Genomic DNA, 24,918 nt, shown 5'->3' with positions numbered 1-24,918 from the left:
GCGCCCTCGAGGGGCTCCAATCATTGCGATCGGTGTACCGCGGTGAGGCAAGGGGAGGACAAATGCTTACCGGTTGTACCCTCGCAAAGCTTCCACTTAGGCACACAGATCTTGAGGTACAAGCGCCGTTGACGTCCTTAGAGAAGTAGGAAGTGAGACTTGATCTGCAGCGTACTATGGTGAGGGAGTGAAATGGTCGATGGTTATCCAGAGTAGGCTGGTCTCCAGCACGAAACGCTTGCCGCTCATACAGGCAGGCGATTTGGTACTCCGACTCAGATTTTTCAAAAGGACAATGCCCCGAATGCGGGGCGGCGCGCTGACAGGACGCGAATCTCCGGCGTAAGTAATCTGCGAAAAGATCCACCATCCTCCAACGTGGTGGTGATTTCAACGTATCGACCGCGATCCACAACAAGGTTGGCGGCTAGAAGAATATCGCCGGATGCGCACCATCATCTAGTCATGCGAACCGCTAAGCGAGGGTTCTCTGTGTTTTTAACACTTAGACAGGACCAGCACGCTAGTTCGTTGCATGGCTGAGACGGAGCGCAAAAGCGGCTTGATGTTGGCGGAAGTATGAATCGATGCAGATTTGTTGCGATGCTCTCCAAGCAAGCTCATTGACTCTGATCGACGTCGAGAAGGGTAGAGCACGAACAATCTGCTTTTGGCATTCGACAGGAAAATGGTCGCGTCGAATGTCTCGCCTAACTCAACGCGAAGCTCACATGTCCGCCTCGCCTAATCCAACCTCTCATCCACGGATTCGGAAGCGGTTTCCAATAATTCGACAGGATCGAGGATCTAGCTCGAGTATGGCTTTGCGTTCACGACCTTTACGTCTTGATCGTTTGCAACATGGATAGGTAACATGCACTGTATGCATCTAGGGAAGATCCCTTGTCGCTTACCTACACTCCGCCTCCGAATTACTGCGGTCGGTGTTGAAGCAGACACCCGATGTTCCCAATCTTGCGCCAAATCGGTTTCGGCGGTACAGTGTTGCGTTTGTCATCCGATGTCTCATTTTTTTTCCCTTTTGAATCTCCGATGGTGCGGAGAAGTTTGATGGTCTTGTTTGAGTGGATTCGTCACATTCGAGTTCCGAATCAAGATCAATGCAGCGACTCGCTTTCGATCGTATCCTGCTCCACGACGGTGGTCATAGCACAGCAGCGATGATCATGCGGATGGCTGGAGGAAGTTAGTTTTCAACTGCGATCTTTGTTCGTTACGGTACCACCGACTCAACTCCGAAGACAATTGAGAGCGGCAAAGCAACCCAGCACGCTTCGAGAGACAAAGCTGCACAACGTAGCAACCGTGTTGAGAACTGTGCCTCAAGAAGCTACCACGGCTCGTCACGTTGAGGGCCGGATCGAAGTCGACACTGTCATCAGATGCCCCAACGTTCTCGCATCGCGGTAATCGACAACTTTCTCATGCTTCCAAGGACAATCAGATATCGAGGCTCGAGCTTGAAAAGAAAGCGTGGCACAATGGTAAGGTGCTGGCAGAGGAATTTGCTGATCGAACAGGAACAAAGCATTCAACGACCAGGCTTGAGTTCGAGTTCGAGAAGGCCGAAGTCGAGACTCGCAAGAGTCAGGAACCCAAAATCAAGGGTGGCGCTTCGACCTTCAGATCAACAGCCATCTCCCGCTCGAATGCCGCGGTGTCAGGTCTGGTTTTGACTTGTGTGACGCTGCCGTGCGATTTGAGCAAATCCTGATGTGCACAGGTGTGGGTGGCGTCGACAAGCCACACGAAATCATTGTGCGAATTGCAGGACCCTCTTTTTCCTTTTTCCGGCACTGTGGGCTAGTGGGAACGTGATGCTGCAAAACGTCCCAAGCTCTGTATGTGCATACAGACAAAACGGCGAGGGTCGGCAAGAGCTTGGTACGCTCGAACCTCGATCACATGTTCGTATTGATGCGCAGTCCAATGATCGAAGCGGTTCTCGCCTACAAGAAAGAAAACACAATCGACTCGAGTTGCATCAATGAAAGCATTCGGGAAGCTGAAAGTCGAGTCGACGGTCCGAGCTTGGTATGCGATGCCCGCTCTTGTTACCCACGATCGACCCTCGCGTGTGCGTGTGTGTGACGAACACGCAGATGGAATGAACTTCCGTTTGGCTGCAACGCTGTACGCCTAGCTTCCGTTGCGGTGCAACTGCGATGTGGTTTGGCGATGGGTTGCTGGACAACGTCGCGGCGTTCCGACTCCGCTGTATCCAAAAATGGACGGCAGGGTCGGCTGACATGTCGGCAGCATGCGTGTAGGGCTAGCTTTCATATCCGATAAAAACAGCCAGAAAGTCAACACAAGTGTGCCGAGCATCTCACGGCTGAGGACAACCATGCACTGTGATATGAAGCAACGTGAACTCGGTGGGCTCAACCGGATGATCTTCCGGCAAAGGTAGCAGCATACAGTGTCAACTCGCACGCCTCAGTTGTCACCTTTTCGTAGGCAACGACGTGATCGTCGAAAAGTCTCTCGAGAGGTTAATCACATGCACTGCGTTCCTGATCGCTGTTCTTTCAAGCAGTCGAGCCTCGAGAGTGCATTGCGTTGAGCCACAAACACAACGACGATGTGCATCCGTCTACGCCACGCTTTGCGGCGGTCGGGTGGCTCATCGATGCTCGAACGTGCTCCGTGCCTGAAGCATCGAACGTATGCGACGATCCCATCAGTCAAATGCTGCCAAGTCATGGTCGTCTAGTCGATTGGTGGTACCAAATTTTAAACGTTTATTTTGACATAAATAATAAAAATCATTTGGTTCAAGTTGAGCCGTTCCTAGCCGAGATTGCCACGCGGCAGCGGAAAGAGGAACAACGGCAAGCCGATAACGCGCCGAATGGAAATTTTGGTGCCTCACGCCCGTACCTCCTTGCAGACTCGATCTGAACACGCTTGGAGAGACCCGTTCCGCCCGCCACTCGCATGCAGGAGACGCAAAGGCCTCGTCTCGATCATGGTCCCTGCCTTGCGTGGCTTTTCCGAAAGCCTCACAGAGTCCCGAGCTGAACCTTGGATCATGACGGTCGGAAGCTTGACTTCAATGCCTCTGCTCAGCAGCTCGGTGCAAAGGTGTTGGCAAGCCGAGGATCCGGTCAGACGTTCTGCTCGATGAGCTTGTTCATGACGAGCCGGGATCGAAACACGGGTTGCTGCTTGTACAAGGAGGTGTTGGATAGTTGCAACTCCGACCTCAGAGCTCTCTGAAATGATAAAAAAAAACAGGAACGGCTGCTGTGTGGTCCCGCGTTGTGTGCTTGTGCCGTCGACCGCATTCGAATTCTCTTAATTTTGATTTTTCGTGATTGGTGGTGGCTGCTATGCTTGGGGTTGATTGCTTTTGTGCAGTGTATGCTGCATGAAAACGCCTCAGTTTCTTGTCTCTTGGTGCTCGTACAGGAACCTTGCATCGTTTGCACCCACGCCCTGCCAGTTGGTCTGCTTTCCCACACTAGCTTCACTCTGTTCTGTGCCACACACACACCACACACACACCGACTTGGCTGGCAGCGGCTCGTCCGAGATTTGCTTCGTCGCCTTACGGGCTGAATCTCGCTGTCTCCCCCCCTTCCTCCGCTCCGTGGCTTTTGTCCGTCCTCATTGTTCCAGCTGCCACATCGCCTGTCAGCAATTAATTGTACTGTCACTCCTTTTTTTTTCGTACCCAGCGCCTCAGCGCAACGCTCGCTACCCCCGCCACTTTCCATTCTCCTCACTCCGCCAGGCAGCCAGACAGACAGCCAGCGGAGCGGCTATCGTCGTTGATACACCCGCGTCCATCGCAGCTCTCTGCCCCTGCTTTTGGATTCGATTGCTATTCTCCCCCTTGCCTCGCTTCCGGCGCCTTGGTTCCTGTGGACCACGCGAGCCACGGTAAAGCCTCTCTCTCACGCCAAGTTAAGCGACGTTCTGCGGTCGCAGACTCTCTCTTCCACCTTGCTCTCGAATCACTACAAAAGCCAACTTCGGTGTAGCCGCGACCCTTTGTCCCCGTCTCAGGTCCCTCCTCCTCCTACACCCTCCTCGTCTCCATCACCTCACGCTCTTTGCCCTCCTGGTCGTTGGTTCCATCTTGCATCCCGTCTCTCATCCTCTCCTCATCGTTTCCGCCATCAACTGCTCCGTCTCTGCTACATCTCGCCTGTCATCGCTGCTTTCAAGTGGTCCAACGTATCGTCCTTCTGCGCAAAGTTGTGACGTGAACTGCATTCCAACACATTCCCGCCGACACCTCGACGCCGCTTCGGAGGACTTTCATCACGGCTTCGGCGCTCGGCTTCGAACAGCCACAGGCAGCCTCGTTCTTCGCCCAGAATGGATGGCCTTCATCAGCTTGTGCCTCGCGGGCTCTACATGGAGCCCGTCTTGCCCAGTGGCGTTAACACGAGCAGTAGGTATCTCCTTGTGCTCTACTCGCATGCCTTCTCATCACAACCCGTGTACTGACGTCCCAATCTCGCTCTCGTTGCGCCCTCCCTCTTCGACAGACCTCACAGCCGTAGCTGAATACTATGTCACCCACCGCATCCCTCAACGCTTCAACCCGGGCATCGTCGTCGCCTCGATCGCCGTCTCGGCGCTCGGCTCCTACTCTACCCTCCTCCTCCTCGGCAAGCGTACCTCCAACAAGGGCAAGCGTAACATTTTCCTCCTCTCCTTCGCCGCCACCACCATGGCTGCCGTCGGTATCTGGGGCATGCACTTTATCGGAATGCACATGAGCCTTCGTCCCGTCGCAGGCGTCAGCTGGTACATCAAGGTCGACCCCGGATTCACCGTGCTCAGTCTCTTCGTCCCTATCATCGCCCTCCATGCCGCGTTCTTCATCGTCGACGCCGCCATCTCGTTCAGCTTTGTCCGCACCACCATCTCGGGTGTGCTCACCGGTCTCATCGTCAGCCTCATGCACTACTCGGCCTCGCTCAAGACCAACTATGCGGTGAGCTACAGTCCGACCCTGGTCACCATTTCGATCGTTGTGGCGTGTGTCGCTTCGACTGTCGCCTTGACTGGCTTCTTCAAGTTCAGGGCGCAGTGGGAGGACTCCTGGTGGAAGCGTATGCTGTGCGCGTTCATCTTGGCCGCCGCCGTCTCGGGTATGCACTATATTGGTGTTTGGGGCACCAGCTACAAGGTCAAGGCGTCTACGGTTACGGGTGCCAACGAGATCAGTCTGTTGACCGGTCGTCAGCGCAACAACGTTCTCGTCATCGCCATCGGTTGCATGTGCTTCGTCATCATCTGCCTTTCAATCTTCATCGCCGTCTCGGACATGCTGATCGTTCGAGATGCCAGGCGAAAATCCAAGAAGGTCGTCGTCTGCTCGGCCACCTTCGACAAGCAGGGTCGTCTGCTCGTCAAGCCCGACGGTACCATGCCGCTCATGATCATCGAGACGGACGTCAACACGCGCGACATCCTGGACGCGCTGGACAACCGTCAGCCCACCTTCCAGTGGCTCTACTCGCTTTCGTGGGACTGGGCCATCATCGCGCCCTGGCTCCGCGCCATCACCACGCGCTTCGCGGCCGAGACGCAGCAGGCGCAGCGCAACGAGGCCATCTGGAAGAACCGCGGCAAGAAGATGATTGCGCAGGGCAGACGATCCCTGGACATTTCGGAGGATCGTCGCAAGGGCCCTCAGAGCCTGGCGGATTTCCGCGATCGTTTCATCGACGCTGCGTTCCACTTGGCGCAGGAGCTCGACATTCCTTTCGAGGAGATCGGAGTTCTGTACGATCACGTTCTCCCCACGGGCACGCGTAACAACGGAAGCAGCGGCAACAACAACAACGTCGTGACGGACAAGTTTACGCCTTCGCGTCAGTTTGCCGACGACGAGAGCTCCATCAACGGTCCCGTTCCGAGCATCTTTGGCGAGGGCAACGATCAAGAGGAAGGTGCTATGCTGTTCCTCGTGCGCGAGCTGCCCAACTCTGCCGCCTCGACCGAACGTTTCCGCCAGATGGGCTACCGCATGACCGAAACGCGCTTCCTCGCCGGCGTCCTCGCCGACCGCGTCTCGATCCAGAAGGAAGAGATGGAGCCGCTGCTCGATTCGCTCAAGGTGTACGCCAAGCGCGGCACGCGCCCCGTCGTGCAGCCCTCGGGAGTCTACTGCGGTCTGTTCGGCGTCCGCGCCTCCACCAGCAAGGAGGGCGGACTCGACGTGCTCGTCTACAACTTTGCTCGTCACCAGATCCCCGCGTACCGTCTTCCGGACGTCTCGTGCATCACGCCCGAGATGAAGACGTTCCTCGGATCGCTCGACCAGGCGACGATGGAGGACGCCATGAAGGTGTGCGAGCGCGAATCGATTCGTTCGGGAGAACGACGCAAGTACCTCCAGTCGATCTCGTCGGTCAACGTCGCCGACAACCACGACAACGAGGCCGAGCAGGAAGCCGTTGAGCTCATGATTCAGTTCCAGACCGCGCTGTTCATCGCGCTGGATGCGCTGCACAACTCGGTGCGATTCTATCCGAAGATCTGCCAGACCGCCAGGATCAGCGCAGAGGTGCTCGAGGTGCCTTCCAGCTTGGACGATTCGACCGCACCTGCCGAGATGATCCTCGTTCAAGCGGTGCTGCCGGAAGCCAGGAGCGCCGGAAGCAACTACCACGATGGCAGTGTACAGCACACCGCAACGGGCCAGGCGGGACAGGACATTGTACCCACGGACAAACCCAGCTCGGCGACACCCTTCGTGTTCGTCCCCTACACGCTCTTCAGCAAGTCGCAGATGATGCTGCTGCGAGGCAGACAGGCGGACGACTTTGAACACGAGGTGATCCTCGAGATGCGACGCAGATATCCGTCTTCGCTGCAGAGCGAGGCTGAGGAGAAGGGCCTGTTCGAACCGGCACCCGCAAATGTCGCTGGAAGGCTGGGACGCAAGGAATCGTTCGTCGTTTCGAGTCCCACCGCGAGGTTCGGGAAGGGTTACGCGGGGAGTGACGACGATGACAAGTTGGAGACCAGCAGCAAGTTCAGCGATGATCATCCGACGTCGCCCGTTACGAACAAGGTGAACCTGCTGCCGAGTGGAAAGAGGTGGGTTGGGGATGAGGAACCGACGGGATTGTCACCGGCAAGGAGGCAGTCGGTTACGAGTTCCAAGTCGAGGCACACGAACGAGGATCACGAGATGAAGCAGATGAACGAGCGACCCGCAGCTCCCGCTCGCAGGTACTCGCCTGCTGGTCAACAGGATCCTGCCGACGCCATCACCGAGGAGGCCAACTCGATCGTCTCGGTCGATCCTGAAGCACCGACCACCATGCGCGAGGCTGCAACCACCGCGTTCGGTCAACCCACCCGCCAGGCATCGCGACCCTCCACTGCTCCCGCCAACGTCATCCGTCGCGAACTCAACTTCCTCCGTCCCTCCTCCTCCGGTCACCACTCCGCCCTCGCACAGCAAAGACCCATCACAGCAAGTCAGAGACAGAGGAGGAACCGAACCGCCCTGTCACCCACCGACGAGGGAAGTCACCTGGCTAGGCTCCAGAGCGACGGCTGGCATACGAGGCAGATTCAGAGCTTGGAGAGGAGCCCCGCGGGTACGGCGCTGCTGGGCGTGGATTTTTGAGTTGAGTGAAAAGCTTCTGGTTAACATACACGCATTCTGGGCTTCTCGTCATGAGAAATTCGTCATTCTTTACCAATCATATGAGTCGGGTGTGAGTGAATGGACTGAAGAATGATGGTGAGCGATGCAGGGAACAAGTGAATTCAGTGCTGCGCTCGGTTAGCTTTATGCCTTGATGAATCGGAGAAATATTGGGACGTGCTGGCGTCTCAATCGTAGGAAAGAGCCACTGAACGACACCTCAGGACGACTGTTCTCGTCCAACGGTCACACCATTCCGCAGCCGCACACACACAACTCACACCAAAAAGATCCTATTCAACCACTTCTCGAGCTTGTCGACAAGCGTTTGCATTTCATGGCGTCTGTACAACTGTGCCGACACTACGACTGATCTCCACCACTGCTACCGCTCCCGATCTCGGCAGAAACACATTCCACCAGGGATGAGATGAGATTACCCAAAACACCATTGCCTCCCTTCGCACTTGAAGGCTGCCCCGCCAAATTTGGCGATGTAAACGGCGCAAGCGAGATAAGCAGCGCTCGTCGGAGATCCCATACTGCCGCTGCGCCGCGTGCCGACGATGCGGTCTGGATGCCGGCTTGGACCTTGCGCAAGACCTGCTCGATGTTGGGTATCGGCTGGAACTGCCTTCCTGTGAGCGTGGCTTCGTTCGACATGGCAGCAGAGATGCGGGGCTTTTGCGATGCCTTCGAATCCTCGCCCTCGGCGGTGTTCGCAACCGCTTTCCCTGCTAGCAAGCCGTTGAGCAGTTCCGAGCCCGCAAACAAGCCCGTCTCCGCGTTTGCACCCGCGTCCGGGCTGACTGCGTCGCCATCCTGCTTTTGTATCTCGCTACGAAACAGCGGCCGCGAAGCATCCGACACAATCAGCCTTGATCGAGTCGCCATCCTCAGGTCCACCGCAAAGCGATCCTTGAAACGCAGCCTGAACCATGTAGCGCCTTTGATCTCTACCTCGGGCACGTCCGCGTCCGTCAAGCATCTTTCGACTAGCGGCGCCATTTCGCGTGCCAGTGGCAGTGTGTCCTGCAATAGCTGGAAGAAGCCTTTCCAAACCATGCGTTCCGACTGCGGTTGGACCACGGAATGGATCGCGGCTGAACGGGCCGCTACGTTGACGGTGCGTCTCAGCTCGAACGCCATGGCGTTGTGTGGGTTGGCCGAAGCGTGGGCGTCGTCGAACCAGTTTGGAGAGTCTTTGACCCTCTGTGCTGCATCCCTATCGAAGACGTCTAAACCTGCCGTTGGAATCGAACCAAACTCCAAAATGTAGCCACCCATCTGCGTTGTCGTCAAATTGGTGAAGGGCTGTATTTCCATCTTTGCATCCTGCCATCGCACTCTCACCAACAGCTTGCACTCCGAGCCGTTCACGACGGTGTTCCCGTACGAGAATATGACCTTGTCAAAGTCAAAGCATCGGAGCTCGACCCGTTCAGCAGGCTTCTTGCAGCTGACTCGGGAGCGCAGCGCACGTTGCTGCCACGCTCGACTGGCATTGAGCACCTCGCGCGTGATCAGCACCATTCGCATGGCCCGCTCCCATTGCGTGTAGAGAGTGAGGATGCAGTTGTCCAGATCGCGAGTAGACAGTGTCAGCAGCGATGTCTCGCTGTCAAAGTCGATCCAGGTCAGCGCAGAGCTAGAATGTTGGTCGGCGGTAGGGGCGAGCGACACCACCTCGTGCAGCGATCTAAACCGACGTGACTTCATGCGCAACTTTATGCGCATTTGAACGCAAGACCTGTCGCTGTCGTCCCAGTTGCGTACGCGTAGCGAGACGTTGGGCTTTGCGAGGTGCGCTTTGGCCGGACCAAGTAGATCTGCGGCACGAAGACAGAGTGATGGCACAAGCGCCGCAACACCGTTTCTTTCACCTCCCTGGGTGGCCTCATCGTCGCTGTGGGCAGGAGTGACGTCCGCCATCGCGTGTAGAGCCGCGGCGGCATCGAAATTACCATCGTCGTCAAAGAGGCCGTCATCGCGGGCCTCTGCGGCTTGAACCGCTCTATCAGCAGAACGTCGTCGCTTTTGCAGTTTGGCGGGTGGGGACGACCGCAAAGTGTTGCTGCCAACGTGCAGATATGGGATTCCGCGCAAACGCAGCTGCTGCTCGACACGGAAGTAAGAAACAAGAGCGATACAGTACGAGTGGACGTCTGCGAGCTCTTCCGTGGTCAGATTCTTCTGTACGAGATCGGGGTCGCTCTGTCGAGCCGAAATGCTTGGCGCCCCCTTGCGCTTTCGTCCATCTTCACGATTCATTGTTCCGGCATCGATGTCGTTGTCACGTCCGGCTTCGGACGCAGCAGCGGCGATCTTGGACCTGTCTAGCCATTCGATCGACTGCAGAGCGAGAGATGGAACGCCCGTCGCATCCAAGGTCTGCGCAATGTAGACCAGAGCAATGCCGACGCCAGCCAATTCGGAAGGCTGCAAAGCCAGAAAGTAGCCGGGAAAGCTGTTGCGCAGCGGCACGAAGAGTCGGGGCACTGCCTCTGGTGATGTCGACACCGAAGGGCCAAACTTGGCCAAGTCCTGCGGCCGTAAAGCGAGCTTGCGAACGGCGCGAAGACCAAGATGGGATGACATACGTTCCCACTCTTCGACACGAGCAAACACTTCGAGCTTGTACAGAACGTCAAAGACGGCTTCGATCGATTCGTTGATGCGGTCGGATGCTTCGGTCAGACGAGAGTAGGTGGCACGCGTTGTCAAGATCGACGCTGTGAAGCCAGCCGCTTGCCGAGACAGCATTTGTGTATCCTGGTCCGTCGTGGACCGGGTCGTTTCCGAGTGGAGAAGCAAGCGTCCGGTCACTGGATCAACGCTGAGGCGAAGTGCAGGAACGGACGAGGTCGAGCGCTGCTTGAGCTTGGCGCCGCGCTGATGGTGGCTGCCTTGCAACGCTATCTGCAGGAAACTGAAGCTGGTCATCTCTGTAGCTGTGGAGAACTCGTCGCCTTGCCTCTGAGAATGCTCTTCTGAAAGAGTGCAATCCTCCGGGCGGAGCAGGCGAGAGACTGGATGCTCGCTGACGAGGATGCGACGGTGCAGGTTGCGCAACAACGCCAGGGTATGGCGCTTGATGACCAAGCTTAGCAGAGACTCGATGTCCAGACTGCTGGACGATACGGCGAGGTCGTGTGTCTCGGAATCAGCGAGGATGCTCTTCTCGGCATTCCAGGTGACCTGGAGCCCCCTTCGCTTGACGGTGATGAGGCTGGCCGTTTCATTTGCTTTGCTTGACTCCTCGTCCCCCTCGTCGAACATTGCGGCGAGAGCCTTTTTGGCGCCTGGCTGATCCGGGAGATCCACGATAGTGATTTGAACGCTGCCTCCAGCAGCAGGACCCTCTGCGCGTCCTTTTGCGCCAGCTGCGCCCTGAGCCTGGGTCCAGTAATAGACGGTGAGCCTCCTCGGACGCTCTCCCGTCTCGATGCGGAGGTTGGTACCCCAGTTGAGTCGACAAAGCTCGAAGGCTTGATGTTGTAGAACATCCATCTGGTAGTGCAGAGATCGCTCTTGCAAGAATGCAAATAATCTGGCAAGGGGTGCGTCGCGCTCGACCGTGTGCTTGACAGTGGCCAAATCATCCTTGTCTATGTCTTTTGGAATGTCCGAGTCCTTGCCCTCGATCAAGGCGGTTGTCTTTTCGACCGCATCCTGCGCATCCGCTCCCACCTCGATCTCTGTGGCACCTGTTTCAAGCGGCACCGACTTGGACTCGTCGTTGCTTTCGCTTTGCGCTCTAGGTGCAAGCTCTCGATCTCCCCACACACGGAGACGTTCCCGGAATGCTCTCTTTGGCTTGCGTGGGAAGGACTTTCGACTCGACTCGGCGCAGGAGCCTGTTGGGGTAAAGTCAAAGCTGAGATCGAGCAGCCACCACCTATCGTCAGATGAAGGTGGTGTCGGCTCATCGGAGCGATGATTGACTGTCTCGTCCTGCCCTGCACCGCTTGCTGCAAGCTGGGCATCAAAAAAGTCAGGGACGTGGAAGTGCACCTTGCCGTCGTGAATGGAGTAATTGGACAGAGGCGCAGGAACGAGCTCGCGGCAGGCCATGCGGGTGCGGAGGGCATCTTCGAGCCGCGTGACGATGGCTAGCGCTTGTTGGTCGGTGAAAGGTTTCGGCGCGACGGCCATGTCCTTGATGCTGGCAGGAAGTCTTCGATAGGAGCCGGTTTGCAGGACATCGATGGCTGTTGGGAGGTCGGCATTCCTCATGCGTGCGTTGGGCAAGATCTTGCGAATGTCGGTGAGACCGGCAAAGACGTCCTCGTGCTGCCATTGCTGTTCGGAGAGGAGTGCGATGATGTTTCTCGACTTGTTGAGATCAGCGACATCTTTTGACCAGCGTGCGAGTACAAGAAGCTTGATAAACTGTTTGCGGACATCGAGAGCTGTGTTGAAAATCTTTGCACGTTTGGATGAAGATGGCAACGACGGGAGCGTCTCGGCGAGATTCTGAAGCGACTCGTAGCCAAAGTTGGCGAGTCGCTCGACGAGGGCAGCAAGTGAGACGAGATCGGCCTCTTCGAGGGGCAGCTCCTGCTCTAGCTGGGCGAGAGGAATGGCCTCGATAGGGTCGACCTCCTTCTGTTTACCTTTTACATCAGCGGCTGCAGCAGTAGTGGTGGTGCTGCTAGCGATGCCATTTGACTGCCTGGTATCGTGAACGCCGTTTGATACAGACGAGAGGTTTGGAGTAGCTGCTGGTGGAACTCCTATCATGAGCTTGTGAGGGGAGGACGCCATTTGCTTGTTCCTATCAACAGCCGCAGATGGCGAGGCAGCGTGATAGTGAACGCTACCGTTGGACGCCATGATGGGCTGTGTGTGCGCGAGCGATGGAGGCCGAGATGAAGCGGGGCTGGAACGACCAATTTGTTTCACATGCTGATGCGGGGTAGAAGTGTTGGCGCCATACGGAGACAATGGCATGCGCTGCTCGAGGCGGTGATCGTTGGTGGTGGACGGTGGCAGTCGGTGCTACCGATACGAGATGCGTGGCGTCGAGATGCGTGGTGTTCAACGAGGGGATCGCACGACTAGACTCGGTCGGATGATCGCCGCTGAGTGAGTGCGACAAAGAACGGCAAGGCGAGGAAAGCAAGACTGGCAATCGTGTCGTCGGCTACAAAGGCGTTCTGATGACTGCGTTTCGTGGGACGCTTGAATGTACGTCGTGTGCTTTGAGAGCGCGGTACTGTGGAGCTGACGGTGAGGGATCGGCGAATCGGATAGCTGCCGTTGCGATGGTCGGGGGCGACCAACAGAGGCGTAAAATGAAGCTTCGCTGCACAGCAACCGAATGCGTGCAGCCGAAATGAACGGACAGAGACGGCACAGCGGCAGGGCGGCTGGCTCGTCAGTCGTGTCGATCACAAAGGATGTAGTAGTGTGATGAAGGGGGCGGAGAGGACGAAAGGATGGTGGAGATGACGACGAGTCGTTGAGATGGTGCAGCAAAGCAGCTGGCTCAAGCGAAGCCAAAGTCTTCTCAGACAATGGCAGCCAAGGCAGAATGCAGTGTCGCGGTCGAGCTGTTGGGCCACACGTAAATTAATTTAGATCTGGATTAAAAAAAAAACAATTAAAGAGAAAAGGTAGGATTGAGACGCCTTGCTCTGTTCAGATGCCACTGCAATCCGAACATTCTCGCTTCCGGCTCGGTCTGTGACTGCAAGCGTTGCAGGCCATCTTCCATTTCCATTGCGACCATCTTCAATATTATTTTTATGTTTGTCAAAAAGCGGCTGCAACTGTCTGACAGATTGCTTTTTGATTGTCATACTCCGTACACCGTAAGGTATTTCAAAGACGGCCAAAAGGGGCAGACGATGAGCCGAGTTGCTTTCTACTCACGCTGTTGAGCTTCGTCTCGTAGCATGAGTCTGAACTGCAGCTGTTAGAAGAGGGCATTGTCGACTGTAGCGGGTTCCAAACCGAGCTCGAACCTTGTGAGCCGGCGACAGGCCAAGTTAGTTATCGGCCTCCACAGAACAATGAAAAGTAGTGTGTGCCTGCGTATCGACGACGTTTCTCAGTGAGCTAGCCTTTCCACACATCAAGCTGCACTTCTAGCAGCTTGACTGTGTCGATGAAGTCTTGAAGAGAGGTAGGAGCTTTACAAGCATCTGCAGCCCGCCCATGCGTTGTGCAAGGGACAATGAGGTGCTATACCTATAACTTAGAGCCAAGCCGTTTGGAAGAATCCGAAATGCCAACGCGGCTTCGAAGCGTTGGTGCTCAGGCTAAGCCGCAAATCCTCTGCTTAGCATCGGGAGGCACAACAGGGATTCGCGCACCGATGCACTTCCTTCTCACGCACGCGCCTGTTTGACTCAATTTCGGAAGCCAGCGTTTCAGCGACCTGTGTGTCACTTTCAGGGTCTCGACTGCCTTTCACTGTCTCACGGTCGTCGCTTCTCCATATCACGGCTTCGGCTTCGATCCGACTACGCCTGAAAGAGAAGGCGCATACCACCGTAGCAGCAGCAACGTACTTGGCTGGCTCAGCTTGACTGGAGCTGGCTCGCACTGAGCCATGGACTACTTCAAATCGCTCAGCTCGGCCGCCTCGTCGGTGCTCTCGTCCGCAGCAAGATCGGGTCCTCTTCCCAACTTCACCATCGGCCAAGAGATCGGCGAGTACCGCCAGCAGACACTCTGGTCACTCTATTCAGCGGTCAAGCGTGACGACAATGCTGCCTGCACAGTGCTCGCCTTTGACCTTTCCCATCCTCACAATGCAAGCCGCGCCAATCTTCTCCCGCTCGCAAAGAACGCCGCCAGGAAGCTCCGCATCACTCGCCATCCCGACGTGCTCAAGCTGCTCGACAGCGCAGAAACCAACACCTCCGTCTACATTGCTGTCGAAAAGGCGACGCCGCTGTACAAGGTGCTTGCGCAATCCGAAGACAAGCGTGCCACTCCTCAGCGTCAAGACTGGATCGTCTGGGGCCTTTCCTCGATCGTCAACGCCGTCAAATTCCTCAACGTCGATGCCGCTTCCACCCATGGCAACCTTCGGCCCGAGTCCATCTTCATCAGCGCATCAGGCGAGTGGAAGCTGGGTGGGTTCGACGTCTTGACACCCAATGCCGAAGCCCCGCACGGCCTCCTCTTCACCCAAGGCTCCTTGATACCCGACGGCAACCGATATGCGCCCCCCGAACTCAAGCAGAATGGCTGGAACGTCTTGGCAAACATGGACTCGACCTTGTTCGACAGCTACGCGCTCGCCCTCGTGGCCATCGAGGCGTTCAACGGACCCTTACCACCCCAGAACGGCACGGCTGCCCCTCCAAGAGGTCACGTACCGCAGCAGCTCTATGCTGCGTTGCAGCGCATGCTCGTCCCCAACGCAAAAACGCGCAACACGGTAGTCCGAATCTGGGAAGCAGGCGAGGCCGAAGGTGGTTTCTTCAAGGAAAACACGCTCGTCAAGGTGGCAAGAGGTCTCGACGGCTTCCTGCTGGCGACCGAAAACGAAAAGGCCTCGATCATCAAGCTCTTGCAAGAAAAGCCCGACTCGTTCACTCCGGATTTCCTCATGTACAAGGTCCTCCCAGCGCTGGTCGCAGCTCTCGCTGCCGTGCCTCCGCCTGGTACTATTCCATCCGCCAGCACGCAAGCTTCCGTTTTGCTGCCCTTGGTGCTTCGTCTCGGTCAGCCTTTGCCAAAGGAAGAATGGAACGTCAGCGTGGTGCCTCCGGTGCTTAAAGCGTTTACATCTCCCGACCGATCCACACGTATGGCTTTGCTCGAGAACCTGTCCCTCTACGCTGAACGCATGGACAACCGGATCGTCACAGACAAGCTTTGGCCGAACCTCATCACGGGCTTCAACGATTCGGTGCCCGTCATCAGAGAAGCTACTCTCAAAGCCATCCTCCCACTTGCACCAAAGCTCTCGGACCGTATCCTCAACAACGACTTGCTGCGTGTCCTCGCACGTACTCAGGTGGATCCGGAAGCAGGCATCCGTACCAACACCACCATCTTGCTCGGTCGGCTCGTACCGCACCTATCCATATCAACGCGCAAAAAGGTTCTTATTCCCGCATTTTCGCGCAGTCTCAAGGACCAATTTGTGCACGCCCGTGTTGCAGGTCTCATGGCTTTGATGGCGACAGGCGACTCGTTCGATCACGAGGATTGCGCAAGACACGTGCTCCCCGCCGTCACTCCCTGCATGGTGGACAAGGAGAAGCTCGTTCGTGACCAGGCAGACAAGGCGGTCAAGATGTTCCTCGAGAAGGTCGAGTCTGGAAGGACGGGCATGCCCGATACAGCGCTCACTCCCGAGCAGCTCAATGGATCGACGTCGTTCAGCGCACAAGGTGATGCAGCAGCGAACGGTGCGGGGTATGCCACCGCCATGGCTGCAACGGCGGGCAGCGCAGCGACAGCGTTGGCGGGATGGGCTATGACTTCGGCGCTCTCATCGCTCTCCAACTCCTCATCCGCACCGACCGTACCAAATGGAAAGCCGCTTTCTTCTGCTGCAGAATTGCAGTCTCAGATGGATGGACGCAGTAGCACACCAATTGGATCCGCAGGCGTCTCGGCAACACCATCGCCGTCTACCCAACCATCTCCCTCCTCCGGCTTTGCGAGTCTTCGACTCGGTTCCGGCTCGGCCGCGACCGATGCGGACTCCAACAGCTGGGCACAAGATTCGTACACTTCGGCCAAGTCACCACTCGACTATGATCTTGACGATGACGCAACTGCGCCATCCGCTTCCGCTGCTTCCGCTGCTTCCGCGTTCCAAATGCAGTCGGCAGCTTCAGATGCCGACCTAATGGATGTCAATGACGACACTGCCGATTGGTCAAGTTTCGAAGTAGGTCAACCAAAGAAGAAGCCCACCGTCGGACGCACCAAGATGGCGAAAGCGAAATTGGGACCTCGACGAACTGCCAGCAACAATGCTGCTACCGCAGCTGCGAGGGCGGCGGTGCAAGCGGATCCCAAACAAGCCATCAGTCGAAGCAGTCTGAAAGTTGCTGCCCCAGTGGAAGCGGAAGAAGCGTGGGGAGAGGACGCTTGGGACAACGCCGCAAAAGCTACGGAGGCGGTAGAAGGTGGGTCGGCGTCTCAGTCGACGACGTCGTTGGTGGATTCGCAGGAGCTCACAGCGCAAGCGTTTGAAGCGCCTGTACCCAAGGATATTGCTGCGGCCCCGCAGGCAGACGACGCGTGGGCAGCATTCGACGATAATGCAGAGGAGGAGGAAGATGCGTCCCCAGCAGCGGTAGTGGTAGCAGCGGTGGCAGCGCCCATGTCCAAGGAAGAGAAGAAGGCGGAACTCGAGAGGAAGAGGAACGAGAGGAAGTTGAGATTGGAACAGCTGAAGAAGGAGAAGGAGGAAGCGAGACTGCGGGCGCTTTGAAGTGGTGGTGACTCAGCAGCGACTGTTGGCGGCACGGGCAGGGAAGGAATGACAGTTGTTGGAGGAGACTTTATGATTGTGAATGCTGATCACAAGTGGGTATGATTTGAGGAGAGAAGCATTTCGTCGTTTAACACTATGGAGCATCGACGGGTGCAGGCAACTGAGTTTTGGCCTTTGCGAACCTTTCCTGTGCAGCCTCTTTCCCACTAGGGCCACCATGACCAACTCCATACTCTCCCACCACATACTCGCCTGCTCCCGCACTCGTTCCCTGCTCACCCTCTCCACCGCTCAACCTATCCAAGTCTTCCATCACCTTCTGTTCCCTTGCGCGTCGTCGGAAAGCGTTCCATCTCTGTCTACCCTCTTCGCTCCTCGCAGCTTCTCTAGCGTCGTTGAGACTCTTTGCAGCGTCCAGGTGTGACTTGTCGGCTCTTTCGATTGCTTTTGCGCTTTGGAGAGAGAGTCTGGAATATTGAAGACCTGCTAGTAGCCAGGTGAGGAGGAAAAGGGAGGTGATGAAGATACCGTTCGAGGTGTATTGACCGTTACCGCCGTTCCAACCTGCCGAACCGTGGTGGGAATGGTGAGGGGAAAAGTGCGGGTTGTAGAAGGTTTGATTTTGCCAACCGAAACGGTCGTGACCTGGACCTGTGTAGGAAGGGTTGTAACGACGCGTGTAGCGATGATCTTTCCAAAGATCGGAAGGGTTGGTGGAAAGAGTGGAGGTGGAGGAATTCCAGCCGATGCCAGCACGATCGTAGAGCTGTTTGGTGTGGGGATCTTTGAGAAGGTTGTAGGCGGAGATGATGGATTTGAACTCTTCCTCGGCGGAAGCTTTGGTTTTGGTGGAACTGGAATGCGGGAATCGGTCGGGATGACAGGTTCGGACTAGATCGTAGTAGCGAGATTTGATCTCGGAAAATGTGACGGTTCGAGACGGGAAGTGGAATATGTCGTAAGGTGTCGGGTTGGTGAGGTGGGTGGGATAAGAGAGGTCTGTGTCGGATGATGTGGAAGATCGAGCTCGTGCGTTGGGATGCGATGTGGATGAGAAGGACCGATTGCGAGGGATCAGCAAAGAGGCTCGAGATGGGAGCAGCCAGCTCGGTGGAAGAGTTTGAGCCAGCAATAAGGCCTCGGTCGGACGACGAGATGAGACAGCTCGTCGTATTGGTGCGGCGGCGTTGCGAGTGGTGAGACCGGATGTCAGGCGGCTAGAAGATGCACCGATGCTTCTTGAACCAGAAGCCACAGCTGACGAACGGAACGACATGTCTTCCACTTCACCATGGAGACCGCAGCATCGAGGTTCTCGTGTAAGTCCTTGGAGCGGTCGGTAGACGCAGCCAGTACCTGACGTTGTCAAAGATGCGTGATTGCCGATGCGAACGTTGTCGGCTTCTACTGTCCGTTGATTACGACCATGTCTTCCCTATCTAGATACAGCTCCGTATACGTTCGTTCGCTCTGCGCTCAAGTCGTCTCGAGTGGTTCCCTCAACAGCGCCGGAGGGAAGGTGTCGATGATGGTAGTCAATCGAAGAAAGCCTCCATTGGACCCCGCACCTTTGATTCCGAGCTGCACGCTTAGCCTAAGTTGCATATTCCTTGTCGGCGACTTTCTGTATGGCGGGCAGCCTAACAGACACAACTTAATTTCGGTGCCTTCTTCCCGCATCCCTAGTCGCGCGTGACGTTCCATCAGCTGCCGAGGCCTTCTCGCCCGATAGGATACGTCTTTCCTCAACACTGAGACACGAATCGCAGAAAGAGAACATACAAACGTCGACAGGAAGAATGGGATAATGGACGAGGACAAAGCACGATGACTTGCTCCTAGAATGATTTTTCTGATACATATACACATGATAGAAAAGGGAAAGATGATCTGCTGGAACATGGATCTAGCAGCAGTACTTTTGGGCAGGGGGGAGTGGGGGAGCGGCTAGACTGGCAGAAGGAATAGAGAGAGGAAACGAGGGCGAGAGCGATGCATTCAGCGCTCCTAGACCTTTTGCCCGAGAGCCTGGAACTGCTGTGCACGACCACGTCCACGTCCACGGCCGCGCGCTGCCGAACCACCTCTCCTCTCCCTCCTCCCACCAGCCTGACCTCCCTCGCGATCGCCCCTCTCACCTCCGCCGCTCCTCTGCTCCTTGCCTTCGCCCAGCTTGGCGTCCAACAGCCTCTCGTTCTGCTCCAACATCGAGTTGGCCTTGTCAGCGAGCGTCGCTGCCAACTGCTGCACCTTGGTCAGCTCCAGCCTGTGGAACGAAACCACGTTGGCCGAAGGGTCGAGCGAAGCCGCCAACTCGTCGTTGTAGATCATCTTGCTCACCATGGCCTTGACCAACTTCTCCTCGACATCGAACGTCGCTGCCAGGTGCGAGAGCGAGACAGACTCGTAGTAGGCAGAGTACGAGAACAGATAAGTTCGCAGTCCGACCTCCTGGATGCGTTTGGCGAGCATCGCCTTGACGTCTTCGGAGCCGGGCAGGAGCTTCCAGATCTTGATCTCGGCGATTAGGTCGATGCACGCCTTGCAGTCGCCGTTCTGGAGAGCCTTGCATGCCTGCATGATGTGGTCGCGCGTGTTCTCGGGAGGGCCCGAAAACACTTGACGGTCAGTGTAGTCGAGCATGCGACGGAAGGGTCGCGAGATGACGCGCTTGCGCAGCTCGGGGTCGTTGCCCGCAAGAGCCATGTTGGGCACTTCGAGCAACATGGACGAGATGAGGTAGATGCACTCGAGCAGCTCGAGGTTAATGTGCATGTGGAAGGGAAGCTGACGCTGACGCTCGAGCTTCTCCTGTTCGGGTGTGATCGTGCTGAACTGGTTCTGCTTCTGAACACCCTGTGCGAGCAACTCCTTGACACGCCCCGTGGCAAAGATCTCTTGCAGCGCAACCTGCGACTCCTTGATGAGGCCGTTGCGGAAGGCGCAGATGCCGATCTGGACCACCACGCGGTTGTAGAGGATCTGAGTGGCGACGTCGGCGAGCTGGATGGCGTCCTGCAGGTGAGACATCAAGAACATGTCGCGCGCGACGTGGTAGTCGGCGTGAAGCGCATGGAAGTAGATGTGGCAGAGGACGGCGCGTGTTCGTGGTCGCTCGGCCTGCACACCACGAGCCTGGTAGAGGTAAGTGCACAGAGCGCGCACAAGCACGGCGGGGCCGTCCTGCTCGGCGACACGAGAGGCAGGGGGGAACAGCTTCGACTCGGACGTCTTGGCGGCCTCGCCGAGCGTCGATTCGAGCGCCTTGATGATGACGTCCTGCTTGGCGTAGACGTGGTCGAGACGACGCATGGTGCAGCGCGAGAGGGCCTCGGTCTCGGACTGGCTCTCAAAGTATCCCTGTGCGAGCACGATGGTCTCGTAGAGCTTCTTTTCGTCGCACAGTCGGTCGACGTATTCGGTGGTGTGAGGGTCGATGTTTTGCAAGCTCTTGGTGAACTCGTCGTCGAGACGGTCGACAAAGCTGATGATGCTGCCGCGCACGGCAACGGTGTCCTTCTCGCCGTTCTGACCGGGGACGCGCTCCACCTCGTCGTCGTAGTCCTCCGTCTCCTCACGCACAACGTAGCTGCGGTTCTTGCTGAGCAGCGCGAGAATCTCGTTAATCTCTTTGCGTGCCGAGTCCCACATCTCGACGGGCATGTAGGCGGTGGCCGATGCGTTGTAGTCGAAGCGGGCGGCAACGAGAGCGAGGATGACGCGGATCTTCTTGTAGGGAGAGTCGGCGACGCCAGAGAGGTCGGAGAGCTTGCGGATCTGCTCGTTCTTGTCGGTGCTCTTCTTACCACGGGCTTCCATGATGGCAGCGAGACTCTTAAAGAGACCTTCGGAAGTGAACGTCTCGGTACGGCCACCGCGACCGACGGTCTGGAAGTCGTCGTTGGCCTCGGGGTCGAGAGCGGCAGCGAGACGCTCCTTCTTGCCCTTGGAGATGGCGGTCTCTGCTTCGGTGGGGGCGGCGGCGGCGGACTGGGCAGCCTCGGCGGCGGCCTCAAAGCCTTCAGGGTCGGAACGGTATCTGGCGATGGTCTCGTCGTTCTCCTTGATGATCTTTTTCAACTTTTGCTTCATACCGTTCATGGCCTTGGCGACGGGCGCCTTCATCTTTTTCTTTGCGTCCTTCTCCTTGGCGGCGGACTCGTTGAGGAACTGATCAAGCTGAGAGATGGCTTTGTAGAAGAAGGCGGGGATCTGCTCGTTAAGGGTGCGCTGACGCTCGATGGAACGCATGAGGTTGTCAAAGTCCTTGTTGATCGAAGTCCAGTCGCTCGACTTTTGGGCGGACTCGATGTGGTTGACGATGGTCTGCATATCGTCGACACGCTTGTCCTTGGCGGACTTGACCACCTTCTTGACTTCCTCCTCCGAGTCACTGTCGTCGCTGTCAGCGGCACCCTTCATGAAACGAGAGGGGGGCACCTTTTTGCCGTCGGCGCGGGGCTCGTCATCGTCGTCGTCCGAGTCCAGCGACTCTTCATCCGAGTCGTCATCGGAGTCATCGTCAGAGTCGTCATCGCTACCCTTCAGGAAGCGCGAGCGACCGGCGGCAGGCTGAGTGGTCTTTGGTTGCTCATCTCCGGACTCGAGCTCAGAGAGCTCCTCCTCGGACGAGGAGATGTCGGATTCAGAGTCGGAATCGCCGACCTTGCGGAAGAAGCCGGACATGTTGTATTACGAGTAATGCGAAGTCGGCAGAGAAGCGAAGTGGATGCTCTCTCTGTTGCTGTAAGGAGGGACTGTTTGATGCTGCTGCTGCTGCGGTCGGTAGTCGGTAGGCAGGGTTGAGGAAGCTGTGAGGAAAAGGAAGGTGTAAAAGTACCGCTTTTCCGTCGACAAGAGTCCGTGAAGGTGATGGGTGAGGAGATCCAGGAAGTGATGGCGAACGAGTAGAAGGCCAATACTATCAAGGAAAAGGGGGGAGAGAATGATGGACGAGGGATGGCTTGCAAGCGAAGCCTTGATGGCGAAGACAGACCTCGAAGTCGAAGCTTGACAGACAAGGCAACAATTTTTCGCGCAGCAAACTGGCACAAGAGCAGTGGACTCGTGTCGCTCGACCCTTGCTTGCTTGCTTGCTTCGCAGAAGCGCCTTTTTGGCGAGTTTTCTTCTTGTCTCGCACTGTGTCGCTTTCCTCTTTTCTTCTCGTTCTTCTTCCTCTTCCCCTTCTTCTCAAGAGGCAAGCGCGCCTTGAAGTGGGTTTCAAGGATTTTGAAGTCTGCAGCTCGAGTTCGTATTTCAAAGCTCCCTCTTCAATTCAAACATTTGGATTCAATTTGCGATTGGGTTCGAGGAACAGCTGCGCTACGCGTTGTACAGACTGGCCTACCATCTGCTGCTCTACACAGCGAACAAAGGGCTTTCTCTGTTGTCGTGGATCCTATGCTCACATTGCGAAAACAACGTGGGCGTTCTTTGCAATGGTGAGCACTGCTAGATCTGGAGTAACACAGGCTGTGGGCTCTTGGCTCATCTCGGCGGTGGTTGCTTGAGCAATGGGTGTCGAGCCGCTGTTGGAAGCATTAGGTCAAAGTGTTAGGGCGACCCTTGGAGCCAGATTTAGCGGCTTTTTTTCACTGCTTTATTCGCGCGAAATGGTTGGGTTCTCGCGGAGCCGATCGGTGTGAGGCAGAGAGAGGCAGAGAAAAGTGTAGAGACGGAATCGGCAGGAGCCAACGAGAAGAAGTGCCTCCCGTATGTTTGCGTCGGTGTGTCGTCGCAGAGCTGCCGCGTACAATTTGGCGGGTGAGCCATCGGATTCGAGATTCGAGATTCTCGTCGTTGTCGTCGTCGTCGTCGTCGTCGCTATCATCATTACTCCTTCTTCACCCTCTCCACCTTCGTCTATCGCGTCTCGTCCCATCACAACATCAGCAGCCATGGCCGCCCGTTTCACCCCTCGTCTCTTCCAGCAGGCCACTCGTGGCTACGCCTCCCAGGCCGCCGTCCGAGCTCCCCGACAGCTCGAAGGTCTTCCCGGCAAGTACGCCTCGTCTGCGTACGTTGCTGCTCTCTCCAAGGACAGCAAGACGCTCGAGAAGGTCGAGGCCGACCTCAAGGCCGTTCAGGCCGCTCTCCTCGGCGCAGACGGTGCCAAGCTCCAGACTTTCATCTCCAACCCCACCCTCAGCGGCGCTGACCGAACCAAGGGTCTCGACCAGCTCCTCTCTTCCGGCAAGGGCAAGGCTGACCCCATCACTCAGTGAGTTTCGATTCATCGGCAGCAACTAGAGCAGCAGCAGTATCAGCAGCATCAGCAGCATCAGCAATGCACTTGGCACAGACCATATCGGCAGCCAATCGACAATGGCTTTCTGCTTTAGGGGATAGCCGGTAAAGAAATGCTTGGAAAGAAGCGGACACAACCTATTTTGAACCATTGAGCAGAACCAGACCGGATCATCCGATGTGACTGCCAGCAAGCACCAGCAAGCACGTCGGTTCACAGTTTCTCTCAACAGGCATCGGATTGCTCCGACGTAGACTGCCATGGCTATTCGGAGGGCACTCGTCCTGTACTGTTGGATAAATGGGACCGCAGGAATCGGCTTCATAGGGGGAAGGACAGGCGAAAGGAGGATGGATGCCATTTGGCAATCATACAAGCACGGTTTCCAGGCTGCTGCTGCTGCTGCTGCTGCTGCTGGCGCATCTGCCCGTACAAGCATCATCGGATTCCTTCTCCCACAATACAAAAAGAGCGCCGCCCGAACTGACCATATTTTCACTCTTTCTCCCTCCTATAGCAACCTCTTCACCGTGCTCGCCGAGAACGGCCGATTGGGAGACACCGAAAAGGTGATCGAAGGTTTCCAAGACCTCATGACCGCCTACCGCGGTGAGGTCGAGGTGACCGTCACCTCTGCTACTCCTCTGGACAAGTCGACCATCTCGCGCATCGAGTCGGCGCTCAAGGGATCGCAGATCGCCGCCAAGGGCAACGGCAAGACGCTCAAGATCGTGCAGAAGGTCAACCCCGCCATCCAGGGCGGTCTGGTCGTCGACTTTGCCGGCAACACGGTCGACCTCTCGGTCGCAAGCAAGGTCAACAAGCTCAACGCTTTGCTCGAGCAGGGTGTGTAAGCACATATCGCTTCGAGTTGAAGGCACCTGGTTCTTCAGATTGAGAGTCGGTGTTTAGTAGTTGTTCGTCGAAGAAATGATATGATTGTAGAATCAAGGCTGCCGTTCGACGTGAAGTTGTGATGAGACTCGCCTGGAGTGTGTTGACGAGCTTCAGCACATGGTAGGTTCAACGACCCAATGCTAGAACAAGCTGGCCACTTTCGTGGTTGGGTAATGCATGCGCGCTTTGCTGTTGGCAACTGTCTTAGAACGCTTCTCAAGAGCAAGCGAGTGACGATGAAGAGGTGGGTTGCGAAGCAAGCGTCAAGACTCTCCCCGGACATATACCTCATGGAAAAGCTGAACAGGATTTCACACCATTGCGCCGACTCGGCCTGCATCTGCACAGACACGCTCGTACACTCCCGCTGCTCACAACGCCACGCTCGAATCCCCCAGTGATCATAACCACGCAACCGACGAATCCAGAGCGGCCTGTGATGACATGCGGAGCATCAGGAGTATGTTTGCAATCATCTGCGATAATGTGCTTTCCAAAGAAGGATCCGTTCTGGTAGTTCGAAGGTGCGGTTAGCAGTCGCTTTCGTCATGTGAGCATATTAGATCTCGGGCATGTCAGGCATCCAGTTGGGCTGTATACACGACGACAACAAAAAATTTGCGAATCAATGGTCAGCATCAACTTTGCCCCTCTTTCTCTCTCTCTCTCTCTCTCTCTCTCTCTCTCTCTCTCTCTCTCTCTCTCTCTCT

General features: G+C 56.5%; 6 protein-coding genes across 6 annotated transcripts; 4 read left to right on the top strand and 2 right to left on the bottom strand.

Moving 5' to 3' along the window:
* Positions 1–963: 963 nt before the first annotated feature.
* Positions 964–1,735, top strand: PHSY_002854 (hypothetical protein; the record flags this gene model as incomplete). Its single annotated transcript, XM_012333476.1, has 2 exons — positions 964–1,143; positions 1,457–1,735. The coding sequence occupies 2 exons, from the start codon at positions 964–966 to the stop codon at positions 1,733–1,735; spliced, it is 459 nt and encodes a 152-aa protein (XP_012188866.1).
* A 2,718-nt stretch (positions 1,736–4,453) lies between these two features.
* PHSY_002853 (hypothetical protein) lies at positions 4,454–7,627 on the top strand (the record flags this gene model as incomplete). The annotated part of the gene is made up of 1 exon (XM_012333475.1): positions 4,454–7,627. The coding sequence occupies one exon, from the start codon at positions 4,454–4,456 to the stop codon at positions 7,625–7,627; it is 3,174 nt and encodes a 1,057-aa protein (XP_012188865.1).
* A 384-nt stretch (positions 7,628–8,011) lies between these two features.
* PHSY_002852 (mediator complex subunit Pmc1) lies at positions 8,012–12,601 on the bottom strand (the record flags this gene model as incomplete). Its single annotated transcript, XM_012333474.1, has 1 exon — positions 8,012–12,601. One exon carries the CDS (start codon positions 12,599–12,601, stop codon positions 8,012–8,014), a length of 4,590 nt encoding a protein of 1,529 aa, XP_012188864.1.
* Positions 12,602–14,207: 1,606 nt separating this feature from the next.
* PHSY_002851 (protein kinase) lies at positions 14,208–17,060 on the top strand (the record flags this gene model as incomplete). The annotated part of the gene is made up of 1 exon (XM_012333473.1): positions 14,208–17,060. One exon carries the CDS (start codon positions 14,208–14,210, stop codon positions 17,058–17,060), a length of 2,853 nt encoding a protein of 950 aa, XP_012188863.1.
* Positions 17,061–17,196: 136 nt separating this feature from the next.
* On the bottom strand, positions 17,197–21,749 carry PHSY_002850 (hypothetical protein; the record flags this gene model as incomplete). The annotated part of the gene is made up of 2 exons (XM_012333472.1): positions 17,197–18,419; positions 19,202–21,749. 2 exons carry the CDS (start codon positions 21,747–21,749, stop codon positions 17,197–17,199), a joined length of 3,771 nt encoding a protein of 1,256 aa, XP_012188862.1.
* A 1,029-nt stretch (positions 21,750–22,778) lies between these two features.
* PHSY_002849 (likely mitochondrial ATP synthase subunit) lies at positions 22,779–24,165 on the top strand (the record flags this gene model as incomplete). The annotated part of the gene is made up of 2 exons (XM_012333471.1): positions 22,779–23,284; positions 23,829–24,165. 2 exons carry the CDS (start codon positions 22,779–22,781, stop codon positions 24,163–24,165), a joined length of 843 nt encoding a protein of 280 aa, XP_012188861.1.
* Positions 24,166–24,918: the final 753 nt, after the last annotated feature.

This window comes from Pseudozyma hubeiensis (genome assembly GCF_000403515.1).
Source record: "Pseudozyma hubeiensis SY62 DNA, scaffold: PHS29, whole genome shotgun sequence".
Classification (NCBI taxonomy): domain Eukaryota; kingdom Fungi; phylum Basidiomycota; class Ustilaginomycetes; order Ustilaginales; family Ustilaginaceae; genus Pseudozyma; species Pseudozyma hubeiensis.
This window is presented reverse-complemented; position numbering and strand designations above follow the sequence as displayed.